Below are 14,384 nucleotides of genomic sequence, written 5' to 3' on the forward strand. Positions count from 1 at the left end.
AACATAGTACGGGACCCTCCTGTGTCCCAAAGAAATTCTACAGGGTGTCCCCGAACTGTGCCTGCCACTACCGGTCTTCCAGACATGTCCCAAAGGGTGTCGCAGTCCCAAGTTGGGGAGTCCGAACACCGTCAATCGGTGCCGTTCATGTCTGCGTTCTCGGAACAGGCGCTAACACTGTGAATGGGATTGGCTCTGTTCTTATTTAGGGCATTTGCCTGCTGGTTTCGCTGCTGTTTCTGGGGGGCATTGCACTCTTGGGCATAATGTCCTAACTGTCCACAATTATAGCATTCTTGTGATTTACGCTGCTGTGGGCTGTTTCTTCCCTCGTTTACCCATGCGGGGTTTTGATGTGTCCTGACTGGATGCATATTAGCATCTGCCTGGTCTTCCTGTACTTTTCCGTGTTCTGACCTTCCCCGAAGGGACTGTTCCCAAGCTCGGGATAATCTCTTTAATACCCATTCCTCATTATGCGTGTCGTCTGAGGGGTCATAATTGGCGCAAGCTCTCTGTCCTGCTTCGGTCGCGTGGGAGACTAGGATACGAGACCATTTGGCCATATATTCTGGTGTCAAATTGGTGCGGGCTAACTCTCCAAATACTGCTGTAAAGTGGGTCCAAAGGCAAACGCTGTTGGGTGCTCGGTCTTTTTCTGTCTGTGTTTATTGAGTCCTTCTACGGGATCTCCCTTATTATCGCATCTCGGATCGCTGCATGCATTTCTTGGAGGGTGCCTCCTCCTACATTTTGTGGGTCAGGAAAGGGCTGCCACGACTGAGGGGTCGAGGCTCAAAACTGTGAGCTTAACTTACTCTTTTCTGTCCAGGCCATACAAGGTCGCCTGTTGCTTAACTTTCACAAAGTAATGGCGCGGGTCCGATGTGGGTTGGAACGGTTTGATTTTGTCACACGGGTCCGTTTATTGGGTGACGGTTAATGGGGTGGTGTACAGAAAATCGGGGTCTCTGTTTGCTGTGGCCCTGCGCTGTCTGGTGACAGGGTTCATGGGATTGTGCTCTACCTGTGCAGGTGGGAGTGGGGGTGCTTTCCTTTTCTGGGTTTTATCTTGAGTACATGCTCCATGCACATAGCGATGGGCAGTTTCATTTAGCCCCTGCCAATCGGGGCCATTTTCCTGATCTAGCTGGGGTCCAAACGTATCTTGGAAACTGAGAGCAGGGATTGCAGGTCTGCAATTTGCTTTCGGCATTTGGCGTGGTCAACGAGCTCTGCCTTTGTTCCGTGGTGGAACTGTGGAGTGCTTGTAGGGCTGCCTTTATATCCTCGCATTGCGTCTTTCATTGTTCAACTTGAAGTTCTGTCTCTTCTCTTACCACCACCGCGTGTTGCATGTCTTGGTAGGCCTTATCGTACTGGGACTGAAAGCTGCTTAGGTGAGCAAGACAAGATTGGTGGTGCCCGTTTGACATCAGCATCTCCTTGTCCTTCGCCGCTAACTGCTCTCTGAGTTTCTTATTAACTTTCTCGCATTCGGTGACGTCTCCCTCACTATTCTTCTTTCTCTGACTCGAATCTCTCTGCGGAGTATCATCACGCCCTCCTCTGTGCCTTGCAGTTGTGCCAAGCAGGACACGATTGCCATCGGCTTACGAACTTTTCCTGAACTCTTTTTATGAATCTGTCAGGTTATCCCACCAAGTCTGTCCCATGCTTCCGGGACCAGTTTCCTCATTTGCGCAAAATTATTTCCAAAGGGGCCATCCTTTCCCTTTTAGATGCTTCCTAATTTCCTCTTCCCATATGGGACACTGCTCTGCTCTATTGGTCGCTGCGACCTCGAATTCCTGGGGGTTCATAAGGCGTTCCATTGCCTTCATTGCCATTTCTACTGTAATCTCTGGGTTTCTGCCGTAAATTTGGAACAGGAGGGAATAAAGCGGTGATACAAACACGGGTACGGCTTAAGATATTTTCCGGTCTACAAGACTCCCGACAGTTTTACGCAACAAAATCTATCGAGGTTACCTTTGAAAAATGAAAATGAAATGAAAATCGCTTATTGTCACAAGTCGGCTTCAATGAAGTTACTGTGAAAAGCCCCTAGTCGCCACATTCCGGCACCTGTTCGGGGAGGCTGGTACGGGAATTGAAACGTGCTGCTGGCCTGCCTGGGTCTGCTTTAAAAGCCAGCGATTTAGCCCAGTGTGCTAAACCAGCCCCGCGTAGTACGCATGCAAATTACACACTTCCGAATCTTGGAGGTTTGATCGATATCGGTCTTACGCTTGTGGTTTTTACTTTTTCCAATTGGGTTTCTAATTCAAAGTTGGGTTCTCTCGGAGTGACAAAGTCACTTCTAGGTCGAGTCCCACCAGAGTCGCCAGTAATCTTGCTCTCTTTTAGTGACTATAAATATGGTGGTTAATAAGGTCGCCTTTCTAAATCTTAATTATGAGTATGCTTTAAGAGTCGCCAGGTATCTCTTGATACCGCCACAAGGTTCAACCGAATATCGATCAAAGAGCCAATACACCAGTTAGTTAGTTCAAAGTCAACGGTACTTTATTTACACACAGTATGGTTTACTCATGCACAATAACACTACAGGCTAAACTACGTCTATCACTAACATCTATACTTAACTTCGGGTACCCGCTTAGGGCAGAGGAACAGTAGCCGTTGTTCGAATCTGAGGCTAGCAGGATCAAAGAGGTAGCAGGAGTATAGCTATGGTCGTCCGTCTGGTAGCGAGCGTTGAACTTGAACTTACTGCTTCGGGTGGTGCAGGTGGAGGGGTCTCTCCAGTTGAGAGCCGATTCCAAGGGAGCGAACACATGGCGGGGGTTCCTTCGTATACTCAGGGGCGCTTCATGCGCTTTTAGGCGGGCCTTAAACCTGGTCCCAATTAATTGGGCCGCTTCTCGATCGCTGCCATCGATCTGAGCCAATAACGGGGCGGGTGCCTTGATGGCTGGGCGTGTCCTAAATGGCCATTGGCCTGGCTTTGTTTGTGTCTTCTTACCGGGGTAGTGGCGCCGGACTGTTTGGGACGGTATCGGCTACCTGAACACCAGTCTTTGTTCATCGGAGATGGGCCATCAATGTGCAAATCGGCCAAGAGTTTTGGTTCTGTCTGCAGTCTGTCTTCTAAATACACATTCAGTCTCTGTGCCTGCTTGTTACTTTGCATTGTCCATTTTTCCCTGTATGCTCTGCGAGTGTCTATTTTGTATGCTGAAAGTGGCCATCCCAGATGGCTACAGCGGCACGGTGGCACAGTGGTTAGCACTGCTGCCTCACAGTACTAGCTCCAGGGACCCGGGTTCAATTCTGGCCTCGGTCACTGTCTGTATGGAGTTTGCACGCTCTCCCCGTGTCTACGTGGGTTTCCTCCGGGTGCTCCGGTTTCCTCCCACAGTCCAAAGATGTGCAGGTTAGGTGGATTGGCCCTGCGCAAATTGCCCCTCAATGTCCAAAGATGTGCAGATTGGGTGGGGTTGTGGGGATAGGGTGGGGGAGTGGGCGTAGGTAGGATGCTCTTGGAATCATAGAATTTACAGTGCAAAAGGAGGCCATTCAGCCCATCGAGTCTGCACCGGCCCTTGGAAAGAGCACCCTACCCAATCCCTGTAACCCAGTAACCTCGCCCAACATTTTGTGGACACTAAGAGCAATTTAGCACGGCCAATCCACCTAACCTGCACATCTTTAGACTGTGGGAGGAAACCAGAGCACCTAGAGGAAACCCACGCAGACACGGGGAGAACGCGCCGACTCCACGCAGACAGCGACCCAAGCCGCGAAGTGAACCTGGGACCCTGGAGCTGTGAAGCAACTATGCCAACCACTGTGCTACCGTGCTGCCCTCTTACAGAGGCTCAGTGAACACTCGATGGGTCAAATGGCCTACTTCTGTATTGTATGGATTCTATGGAATGTCTGATCTCAGGCAATCTAATGCTGAAAAACCCACTCATGCCGTTGTTATTTGTATGCTAGAATATTCCGAACACATGACACCCTGGCCTCCCACACTCTAGTACCCATCACAAAAGCTGTTGCTCATGTCCTTACTCGTACCAATTCCCGATCACTCGCCACCCCCGTGCTCGCTCGCTGCTTTGGTTCCTAGTCAAGCAATGCTTCGATGTTAAAATTCCCATCCTTGCTTCCAAACCCCTCCGTGGCCTGACCCCTGCTGGTCTCCATCATCACCACCACCCCCGCAATCCTCTGAGATTATTCTGGCCTCATGAGCACCTGGCTAAATTTTTTATGTTCCTTATGAATAAACACTCACTTTCTTTGAAATCTATCATCGAAGAATACAGCTTCCGAATTGCCAGCCTTGTTCCATGACACAGACCTTGTGAAAGTTTGTGGCAGCAATCTAACCGCTCCACCCCTTCAGTCTGTGTTTATGCAGTGGTTCTCCCACTGAAGTCACGCTGTGTAGAAGGTCTGGAATATATGTCATTGTCTTCATCTATATGTTCGATGCTAATATATTCCTTCAGAGCATCAAAAAGCTGTTCGAGAATATTTTTGTTCAAATCTAGTGAATCTTTATTTTTAACAGGAGGAATAATTTTTCAATAAGTTGCATCAAATAATTTCCCCCCCCCTTCATTTTGCCACTTAGCTAATTCCATCACTCAGCCACTCCCTGCATACCACCCTCTTCCAAAACCATTCACATCCCATCCCTTCCATCCTCCCATGATATCCGGTCCTTTCTATTAACCCCATTCCGTCCCTCATGGAAATTCCCTCTCCCGCCAGGGTCACTCTGTTGTCGTGCTCCCTTTACCTTCCGTAGTTTTTGTTTCCCACAAACCCCACCACCACTAACTCAATCCCCATCCTGACCCCCCCCCAACCGCCCCCAACCCCAACCTCACCACCATCACCCCTACCCCACCCATACCTCCGCCACCCTCACTGCCACTCCACCACCACCAAAAATTGGCAGAAGAACCTGCTTAATACTCTCCAGTTCTCTCTCTCTCTCTCCCCCCACCCCCACCCCCTCAACCACATGCCCAAGATACCATTCGCCAAATAAACCCAGCAACAGATGCACCTCTTCAACTGAATAATCAAAACAGCCTAGGCGGACATAATCCTTAATGTACATCTCAATGCTCTGGTCTAGAACATCACAAACGTTCTTTCTGGGGGCCAGAAAGCCCCAGATTGGGAATTGAACCCGGCAATTCCGGCTGGTAGACAGGGCTGCTCCCCATATGCACCCCAAGACCTCTCCTTGTCTGGCTGGCTGCTGCCTTCTAACCTGCTTCAACAGGGTCGTGGGTTCGAGCCCCATGTTGGGCGCTTTAATTTCAGGGGCTGGTTTAGCACAGGGCTAAAGAGCTGGCCTTTAAAGCAGCCCAAGGCAGGCCAGCAGCACGGTTCAATTCCCGTACCAGCCTCCCCGAGCAGGCGCCGCAATGTGGCGACTAGGGGCTTTTCACAGTAACCTCATTTGAAGCCTACTTGTGACAATAAGCCATTTTCATTTCATTTCATTTTCACTTGATCTTGCACCTTGTGACCAACAGCACAGGAAATAACTGAGTTATAGAATCCCTACAGGGCAGAAGGAGGCCATTCGGCCCATCGGGTCTGCCGAACCGACCGTCCGAGAGAGCACCCTACCCAGGCCCACTCTGCCACCCCATCCCCGCAACCCTGGACCCCACCTAACCTGCACATCTTTGGACTGAGAGGAAATAGGAGCACCCGGAGGATACCCACGCAGTCACGGGGGGGGGGGGGGGGGGGACGTGCAAACTCCACACGGGCAGTGACCCTGGGCCGGAATTGAACCCATGCCCCTGGTGCTGCGAGGCAGCAGTGCTAACCACTCTGCCACCGTGCCGTCCTTGAAGTGAAACATTTCATGAAGAAGATGACGCTATATGCTCAATGTACCACCATCATTCACAAAAACTATCCATTAAATATCCATTCATGCCGATTTTGGTGGGTGTCAAATGTTTTGACGGCTTTACAGCAAGGAATATCAGAATTGGAGATTAGAATACTTTCTACTTCACACATTCAGTTTTAACATTGAGCTGTGGCAGCACAGATAGGTGCAGAGAGAGTTACTCTTCCTTTGCCTAAGTTTAGCCAACGAATTAGCATGACATATCTTTTAATACCAACAGCATTTTATCGAAGACTCGGGGAGTTCCACCTTGTAACCTGGCCAACATTAATCCCTCAAACGACGTTATCGAGGCTGATGCTCCAGCCGCTGAGCGAGTGCTGCACTTTGGAAGCTGCCATCTTTTGGGTGAAATATTAAGTCTGAGATGGTGGATTTCATAGATTATCATAGAATTTACAGTGCAGAAGGAGGCCATTCGGCCCATCGAGACTGCACCGGCTCTTGGAAAGAGCACCCTACCTGAGGTCAACACCTCCACCCTATCCCCATAACCCAGTAACCCCACCCAACACTAAGGGCAATTTTGGACACTAAGGGCAATTTATCATGGCCAATCCACCTAACCTGCACATCTTTGGGCTGTGGGAGGTAACCGGAGCACCCGGAGGAAACCCACGCACACACGGGGAGGATGTGCAGACTCCGCACAGACAGTGACCCAAGCCGGAATTGAACCCGGGGCCCTGGAGCTGTGAAGCAATTGTGCTACCCACAATGCTACCATGCTGCCTAAATATACAAGGTCCCACAGCGTTACAGGGAAGAAGAGCTTGGGAGTTGTCCCCTGAGTCCTGGCCAATATTTATCCCTCACCCAGCAATGGTAAAGCAGAATATTTGGTCGTCTATCCTCTATTGCACCTGGGGGGGAGGGGGGGGGGGGGGGGGGGGGGGGGGAGCGGGCAGATGGCAACAGACTGCAAATAGAGAAACCTAAGGAGAAGCCTTTTTATATTCTTGTATTGTACAATGAAAGAAAACAAACGGCACTGTATATAATTTTGGACATGCCAATAAAAAGATTTTTTAAAAATCTATCCTCTATTGTTGTCTGTGAGGTATTCCTGTGTACAAATTGGTTGTCAGGAATCGAACATTCAGACAGCGAGAGACACTTCTTTGGCTGCCCCAGCAACTTTAGCATGTCCTGTTTTAGTGGAAGGCACTATATTAATGCAAATCCCTTCCCAGATTCACTCAGCTTCAAGACCCCCTCCCGTTGGCTGTGTGGCTGCCGTACTCACCAATCCACTGCTTGTCCAGCCTCATCTCTGCAGGAGATTTCAGAAACACTGGAACTGGTGTGAAAGGTCAAGAGGAAGAAGAGGACACAGAGGTACCGTGCCTGCATAGCGGGAGCAGCTCCGTAACAAACTAAAACACAAAGAGCGACCTTGTCAACTGCTGATGAGGAAGCTGCCCCACCTGAACATGATCTGCTGTTTGTCACAGAGAAAGCAGAAGTGGTATTGCGATAAATCAGTCATCAAAACTTGGAGGGACCTCTTTTCCTTCTCCTCAGGCCGTGGGGAGTTGTTCCCCTGTCAAGTGATAAAACCATCAGCAGAATAAACGACCTGTCATTAACCCGCTGGCCAAACCTCAACTTCAGTGTGTCCCAGGCCTGAGAGAAAGAATCTGAAAATGCTGGAATCACTCAAAGGATTGGCAGTGAAAATCAAAGAGCCAATAAGCAGTGTCAGTGAGCCCCTCTTGTGCCCTGCACACACCAATGCTACAGAGACCCAGGGCTGGATTCTCTGTAACCCCGACGCCGAAATCGTCATCGGCGATCAGCCGGAGAGTGGATTCCGACGCAGGAATCGGGGCCGGCGTCGGTTTGACGCCGGTCCGCCCTTCCAAACCGGCGTCATCGTTATGCGTGCCGTTTCAACAGCGTTGGCACGTCATCGGCCGGCCCACTCGCGATGCTACGCCCCGATGGGCCGAAGTCCTGACGGCGCGGGTCACATGTGGTCCCGAGCGTTCGGGAACCCGGCGTGCCTGCGGACAGTGTCCTGCGCCGCCGCACTCGGCCGGGATCCATGCCGCTGGTCAGGGGGGACCATCTGCTAGACTGGGGGGTGCTGGTGGGGGTGGCGAGGGGGTGGGCTGTGGGGTCGCGGTTTGCAGATTGGGTTCATGCACAGCCAGCGCCGTGTGTTACGGCACGACCAGTGCAGGTCGTCAGTCCTGTGCATGTGTGACCCGAGACCCGGCCATTTTCTGGCCGGTTTTGGCGCGATGCACGGGGGAGTTTCACTCGGTGCTGGAGTCCCTCACCGGTACCAGAAGCGATGAGGGTTTCACGCCAATTCATCTGTCGTGGAAGTTCACACATGCTCCGCTGTCATCAGCACTTAGTCTCAGAAAACAGCCCCCAATCTTTATTCTTTCTTGAGGTGTGGACAGCACCAGACATTAAACTGAGGCCCAATCTGCCTTTCTGGTACCATTTTAAAGAAGACTTGGGGAGTTCCACCTGATAACTTGGCTCATACTTATCCACCAACCATCATTATCCAGGTTGACTCTACAGGGCAGTACTGAGGGAGTGCTGTACTGTCTGAGATGCCATCTTTCATAACTGAGGGAAGTTATGAGTCAACCACAACGCTGTGGACAAAACAAAAGTGCTGGTAAAGCTCAAACAGACTTAAAATCGTGGGCGTGATTTAATGGCTTCGTCGCCCCCCCAACTTGGTGTCTGGCTGTTGAAACCTAAGAGCTGCACCTGGGAGACCTCGCCAGAGTGCTGTATAGAACTGCTTTACACAGACGTAGACCATTTGTAATGGTACCTGGGGGGGGGGGGGGGTCCTCCCAGGCTAGTAGAGACCACTGGGGAGTCAGGGACAGGGCAGGGTGGCACCCTGGCACTCCCTCTGGCACCTAGGCCCATGGCACAGCCGGCCTTGCACCCTGGCAGTACCACCATGGCACGGCCAGGGTACCAGGATGGCACTGCCAAGCTGGCAGGGGCACAGCCATGGCACCAGGGTGGCAGTGCCAGGGATCTGGCTGGGGGGGGACCTTACCAGATTGAGGGGCAGGTGAGGGGGGTGAGGGAATGTCCCGGGGACCTCCCTGATGTTAGGGTTAAGACGTAGGGGTCTAAAACATGGTAGCACAGTGGTTAGCACTGTTGCTTCACAGCTCCCAAGTTCGATTCCCGACTTGGGTCACTGTCTATGCGGAGTCTGCAAGTTCTCCCCGTGTCTGCGTGCGTTTCCTCCGGGTGTTCCGGTTTCCCCCCACAAGTCCTGAAAGATGTGCTTGTTAGGTGAATTGGACATTCTGAATTCTCCCTCTGTGTACCCGAACAGGCGCCGGGATGTGGCGACTAGGGGGATTTTCACAGTAACCTCGTTGCAGTGTTAATGTAAGCCTACTTGTGGTACTAATAAAGATTAATTATAAAGATTATTAAAACAGGGTGGAGGGCTGAAAGTGGGAGGGCGGGGGGGGGGGGGGGGGGGGGGGGGGGGGGGAGGGCGGGGCGGGGGGTAAATCAGGGCAGCCAGGCAAAATGGTGCCCGATGTGCGAGGAGCCTCCAGATCGCCAGCAGGAAATGTCTAAATGTGGACTCGACGGGGAGAAACACCCGAGGCCAGGAAATCAGCATTTCGCGGAGTGTGTCTTAGCACTGCAGCCGCTGAGAAATATCCCGCTTTAAAACTGGACATAGATTTTATTCTGGTTGAATGACGCCCGTTAACATAATTTCCTATCAACACTAAATGTTGCCAGACCCTCATGACAGAGAGGGAAGCATCGGCCTTCAATGGAGAGAACATTTCAAAGAACTCCTGAACGGTGAGATATATATATATATATATATATATAGATATATACACGAGGATGTATGTTAGGAAATCCCCCAACTCCTCATCAAAGGTGATCTTGGGACTCCCACCAAGTGTGGGCGAAGTCAAAGCCTCCATTAAACACATGGAGAAAGGGAAATCCGCAGGAGTGGATGGGAATCCAACGGAGATTTTCCAACTCCGAGATGAAGAGATCACCCGCCATCTCCATCAGCTGTTGCTGAAAATCTGGGACAGGGAGAAATTCCCGCCGACCTCAGCGATGCCGTCATCGCCACCATCTTCAGGAAAGGAGGCAAAGTGGACTGTGCAGGTGGGAGTGAAGAAAACCCAAAATCCCGGATTCGCCAGAATTGAGAAGTTGTAATCCCGGTTTTGCTCCTGCCTTCATTTATTTATTATTATTATTTTGTTACATTTAAAGTCCCCAATTCTTTTTTTCCCAATGAAGGGGAAATTTGGCGCGGCCAGTCCACCTTCCCTGCACATCTTTTCGGGTTGTGGGGGGTGAAACTCATGCAGACACGGGGAGAATGTGCAAACTCCACACGGACAGCAATTCGAACCCGGGTTCTCAGCGCCTTGAGGCAGCAATGTTGCTCCTGGATTTAGAATAGATGTTTGTCCTTCTTAACCTTTTCCCAATCTGTGTTGCTGAGTACCTGAAAATCTCACTGACCTCAGCAATGTTTACCTGGTAAAAGAAAGCAAAAGAATCAATCGTTCCGGGCAAAGGCAGATTAAAGTTGAGCTGAGTCACGTATATAATTAGGCATTCTTTTTACATTTACACTTCAAGTTTATAATTGTTAATATTTGCACCACAATTACAGATTTTGGCCAAAATAAATAAAGTGATAAAGTGTGTTGTTCGTCATCTAGCTTTCATCAGAACATAAAAGGCACGCTCTGGGGATTTCCTCCATGTCCCCATGGTAGCGACTTAACGGTATTAAACAAAAGGGCAGCTTTTGGCCTTGCGGCTTTTCAAACCATCTCCTCCGTTGAATATCATGGCTGATCCTAAACCGATCAAAACTGAATCACTCACAGTCTTGATTGTTCTCAGTGACCGAGAATCGACAATTCACTTGGGGTACAGAACTCCAAAGATTCAGAAACCTCTGATTAGTAGCCGCAGAGAAGTCCAAAACGAGAGGTGTAAAGAAACTTATTTTTATTGCAAAGTAACCTATAATCTCTCCCTGAATGCCAGCAAAACTAAAGAGCTGGTTATTGACTTCAGGAAGCAAAGTACTGCACACCCCCCCCCCCCCCCCCCCCCCCCGTCAGCATCAACGGGGCCGAGGTGGAGATGGTCGACAGCTTCAAATTCCTAGGGGTGCACATCTCCAACACTCTGCCCTGGTCCACCCACGTCGACGCTACCACCAAGAAAGCACAACAGCACCTATACTTCCTCAGGGAATTAAGGAAATTCGGCATGTCCACACTGACTCTCTCCAACTTTTATAGGTGCACCATAGAAAGCATCCTATCTGGCTGCATCACAGCCTGGTATGGCAACTGCTCGGCCCAAGACCGCAAGAAACTTCAGAGAGTCGTGAATACCGCCCAGTCCATCACACAAACCTGCCTCCCATCCATTGACTCCATCTACACCTCCCGCTGCCTGGGGAAAGCGGGCAGCATAATCAAAGACCCCTCCCACCCGGCTTACTCACTCTTCCAACTTCTTCCATCGGGCAGGAGATACAGAAGTCTGAGAACACGCACAAACAGACTCAAAAACAGCTTCTTCCCCGCTGTTACCAGACTCCTAAACGACCATCTTATGGACTGACCTCATTAACACTACGCCCTGTATGCTTTATCCGATGCCGGTGTTTATGTAGTTACATTGTGTACCTTGTGTTGCCCTATTATGTATTTTCTTTTATTCCCTTTTCTTTCCATGTACTTAATGATCTGTTGACCTGCGCACAGAAAAATACTTTTCACTGTACCTCAGTACACGTGACAATAAACAAATCCAATCCACTCCAAACCACTCATCGCCACCATCCTTCACCTTGTCCGAGCAAACCGCACAGCGGAGTGGACATCGTCTACAGGATAGACGGAAAACGTTTCAACCTCAACAAGTCGAGATCCAAGAAGAAAACGATACTGAGATTACTTGTAAAACTTCAGTGCACAGATGACATCGTCATCCCCACCCACTCAGAAGCAATGTTTTTTGCGTGCTACAGTGGACCAAACAGGGTCTGTCAATGCGGTTGAGGAGATATCCCTTGAAGAGCAGTTTTTCATTGATCGGATTTCGGATGAGTCCGACTATGAAAAGTGAAGAAGTCTTACTGACCACTTGTGACAACAGTGTTGGTGAAGCTGATACCATCGAAGACAGATGGACAATTCCAGTGATGCTGAACGACACATTGATCAAATGCAAGCTCGACACAGGAGCGAGGTCCAACCTCCTCAGTCTGTCCGATTTGCACGGGCTGCGGGTTAAACCGAAAGTCATCAGTCAAATGAGACGGCTGAAAGACTACAATAAGAAGGAGATTGCGATGCTGGGTGTATGTGAACTCGAAGCATCGGTAACAACAGAAGTCACATCGTGCCGTTTTCAATTGTGGACACGCAACACAGGAGCGGATGCGTGTGAGTCCCTGAACCTAGTTGAGCGGCTGTACATCCCAGACAGTGCTGCAACAGAGGATCCTCATTTAGTAATTGACACTCTTTTTGGAGCTGTAAAGCTTGGAAATGCTGAATGTTAATTCGGCCACACTTGGAGTACAGTGTTCAATTCTGGTTGCCACACCACCAGAAGGAAATGGAGGCTTTAGAGAGGGTGCAGAAGAGGTTTATCAGGATGTTCCCTGGTATGGAGGGCATTAGCTATGAGGAGCGGTTGAATAAACTCGGTTTGTTCTCACTGGAACGACGGAGGTTGAGGGGCGACCTGATAGAAGTCTACAAAATTATGAGGGGCATAGACAGAGTGGATAGTCAGAGGCTTTTTCCCATGGTAGAGGGGTCAATTACTAGGGGGCATAGGTTTAAGGTGCGAGGGGCAAGGTTTAGAGGAGATGTACGAGGCAAGTTTTTTACACAGAGGGTAGTGGGTGTCTGGAACTCGCTGCCGGAGGAGGTGGTGGAAGCAGGGACGATAGTGACGTTTAAGGGGCATCTTGACAAATACATGAATAGGATGGGAATAGAGGGATACGGACCCCGGAAGTGTAGAAGGTTTAAGGTTAGACAGGAAGCATGGTCGGCACGGGCTTGGAGGGCCAAAGTGCCTGTTCCTATGCTGTATTTTTCTTTGCTCTTTGCTATTGTGACTGGCAACAAGATATAATGGCACAGTTATCCAATGAGATACAAGGAAAGGTTAAAGTGGAGGACGCCAAACCGGAGGAAGAGATGGAAGAGCCGAAGGGAATTCCAGAATTCTGTTTAACAGTCTTCAAGAATGTGAATTTGCTCAGTGGTGTGATTCAGGAGCATTGTGAGCCTATCTTAAAGCATCTACAAGATTTGAATGTTAAATGTTCAGAATGTGGGCAGCCAATGAGCTTCACGCTGGAGTTTACGTTTGAGCCAAATGAGTATTTCACAAATGAGGTAGTCATGAAAGCATATCAGATAGAATCGCAGACTGACGAGTTCGACTTTTTAATCTTTGATGAACCAGAAATCTCGGGATGCACAGGGTGCCAGATCGACTGGAAGAAAGGAAAAAATGTCACACTGAAAACCATTAAAACGAAGCAGAAGCATTAGGGTCGGGGTACTCATAAAGCAGTTACAAAACTGTACCAAATGACACTTTCTTCAATTTCTTCAGTCCTCCTGAAGTTTCAGAGAATGGAGTGTTAGTGAAAGTTCCACAGCAAGACTCGCCACTGACTTTGAAATGGGTCGCCTCTTGCGTGTACACGTAATTCCACGTGCGATGTCGTACCTTACAGGAGAAGCCATTGCAGATGATAATGACTCCGAAGATGAGTACTACGATGATAATTACGAAGGCCATGAGTACGATGAGGAAAGTGGAGACTCAGGTGCTGAGTAGGATGAGGATGATTATGAAAACGCTGTTCAGCTGGTTTGGTGGGAATGTCGAGGTGATCACAGGGACGCGCAGTCTGCGCAGCACAGCGATGAGTGTGAGAGCTCCGAGATGGCGTATGCAGAGGCTGAAAGTGAGATCGCAGTAGCAGACACATCAGATGAGAAGAACTCCACTGCGACCAGACTGGTAACTGAAGAAATAATCCCCATTCTGGAGAAACCGGCTCCAGGGCTGGGCAATGAATCATCTCAGGCTGACGAAATGGTTCTGGTAGCAGACACCCCAATACTCGAGGCCACTCCACCAAAAGACGTGCTCGAAGAGCAGTTGGATGCATCTGTGTGCAGTTCTGCAATGAAAGATGACACATATATCATGCTATCATAGAATCATAGAATTTACAGTGCAGAAGGTGGCCATTCGGCCCATCGATTCTGCACTGCCCCTTGGAAAGAGCACTTACTTAAGCCCATGCCTCCACCTCATCCCCATAACCCAGTAACCCCACCTAACCTTTTGGACACTAAGGGGCAAGTTAGCACGGCCAATCCACCTAACCTGCACATTTTTCGACTGTGGGAGG

At 49.7% G+C, this 14,384-nt stretch overlaps 1 protein-coding gene and 1 pseudogene across 1 annotated transcript in view; one reads left to right on the plus strand and one right to left on the minus strand.

Annotated features, from left to right (window-relative positions):
• dnase2b (deoxyribonuclease II beta) overlaps positions 1 to 7,349 on the minus strand; it is a 36,647-nt gene extending 29,298 nt beyond the window's left edge. The window contains exon 1 of the mRNA XM_038793663.1: positions 7,167 to 7,349. Coding sequence (XP_038649591.1) covers positions 7,167 to 7,273 — 107 coding nt within the window. The 5' untranslated portion in view covers positions 7,274 to 7,349. The remainder of the gene's footprint in view (positions 1 to 7,166) is intronic.
• A 5,713-nt stretch (positions 7,350 to 13,062) lies between these two features.
• LOC119964118 lies at positions 13,063 to 13,833 on the plus strand (annotated as a pseudogene).
• Positions 13,834 to 14,384: the final 551 nt, after the last annotated feature.

This window comes from Scyliorhinus canicula, chromosome 4 (assembly GCF_902713615.1).
Source record: "Scyliorhinus canicula chromosome 4, sScyCan1.1, whole genome shotgun sequence".
Classification (NCBI taxonomy): domain Eukaryota; kingdom Metazoa; phylum Chordata; class Chondrichthyes; order Carcharhiniformes; family Scyliorhinidae; genus Scyliorhinus; species Scyliorhinus canicula.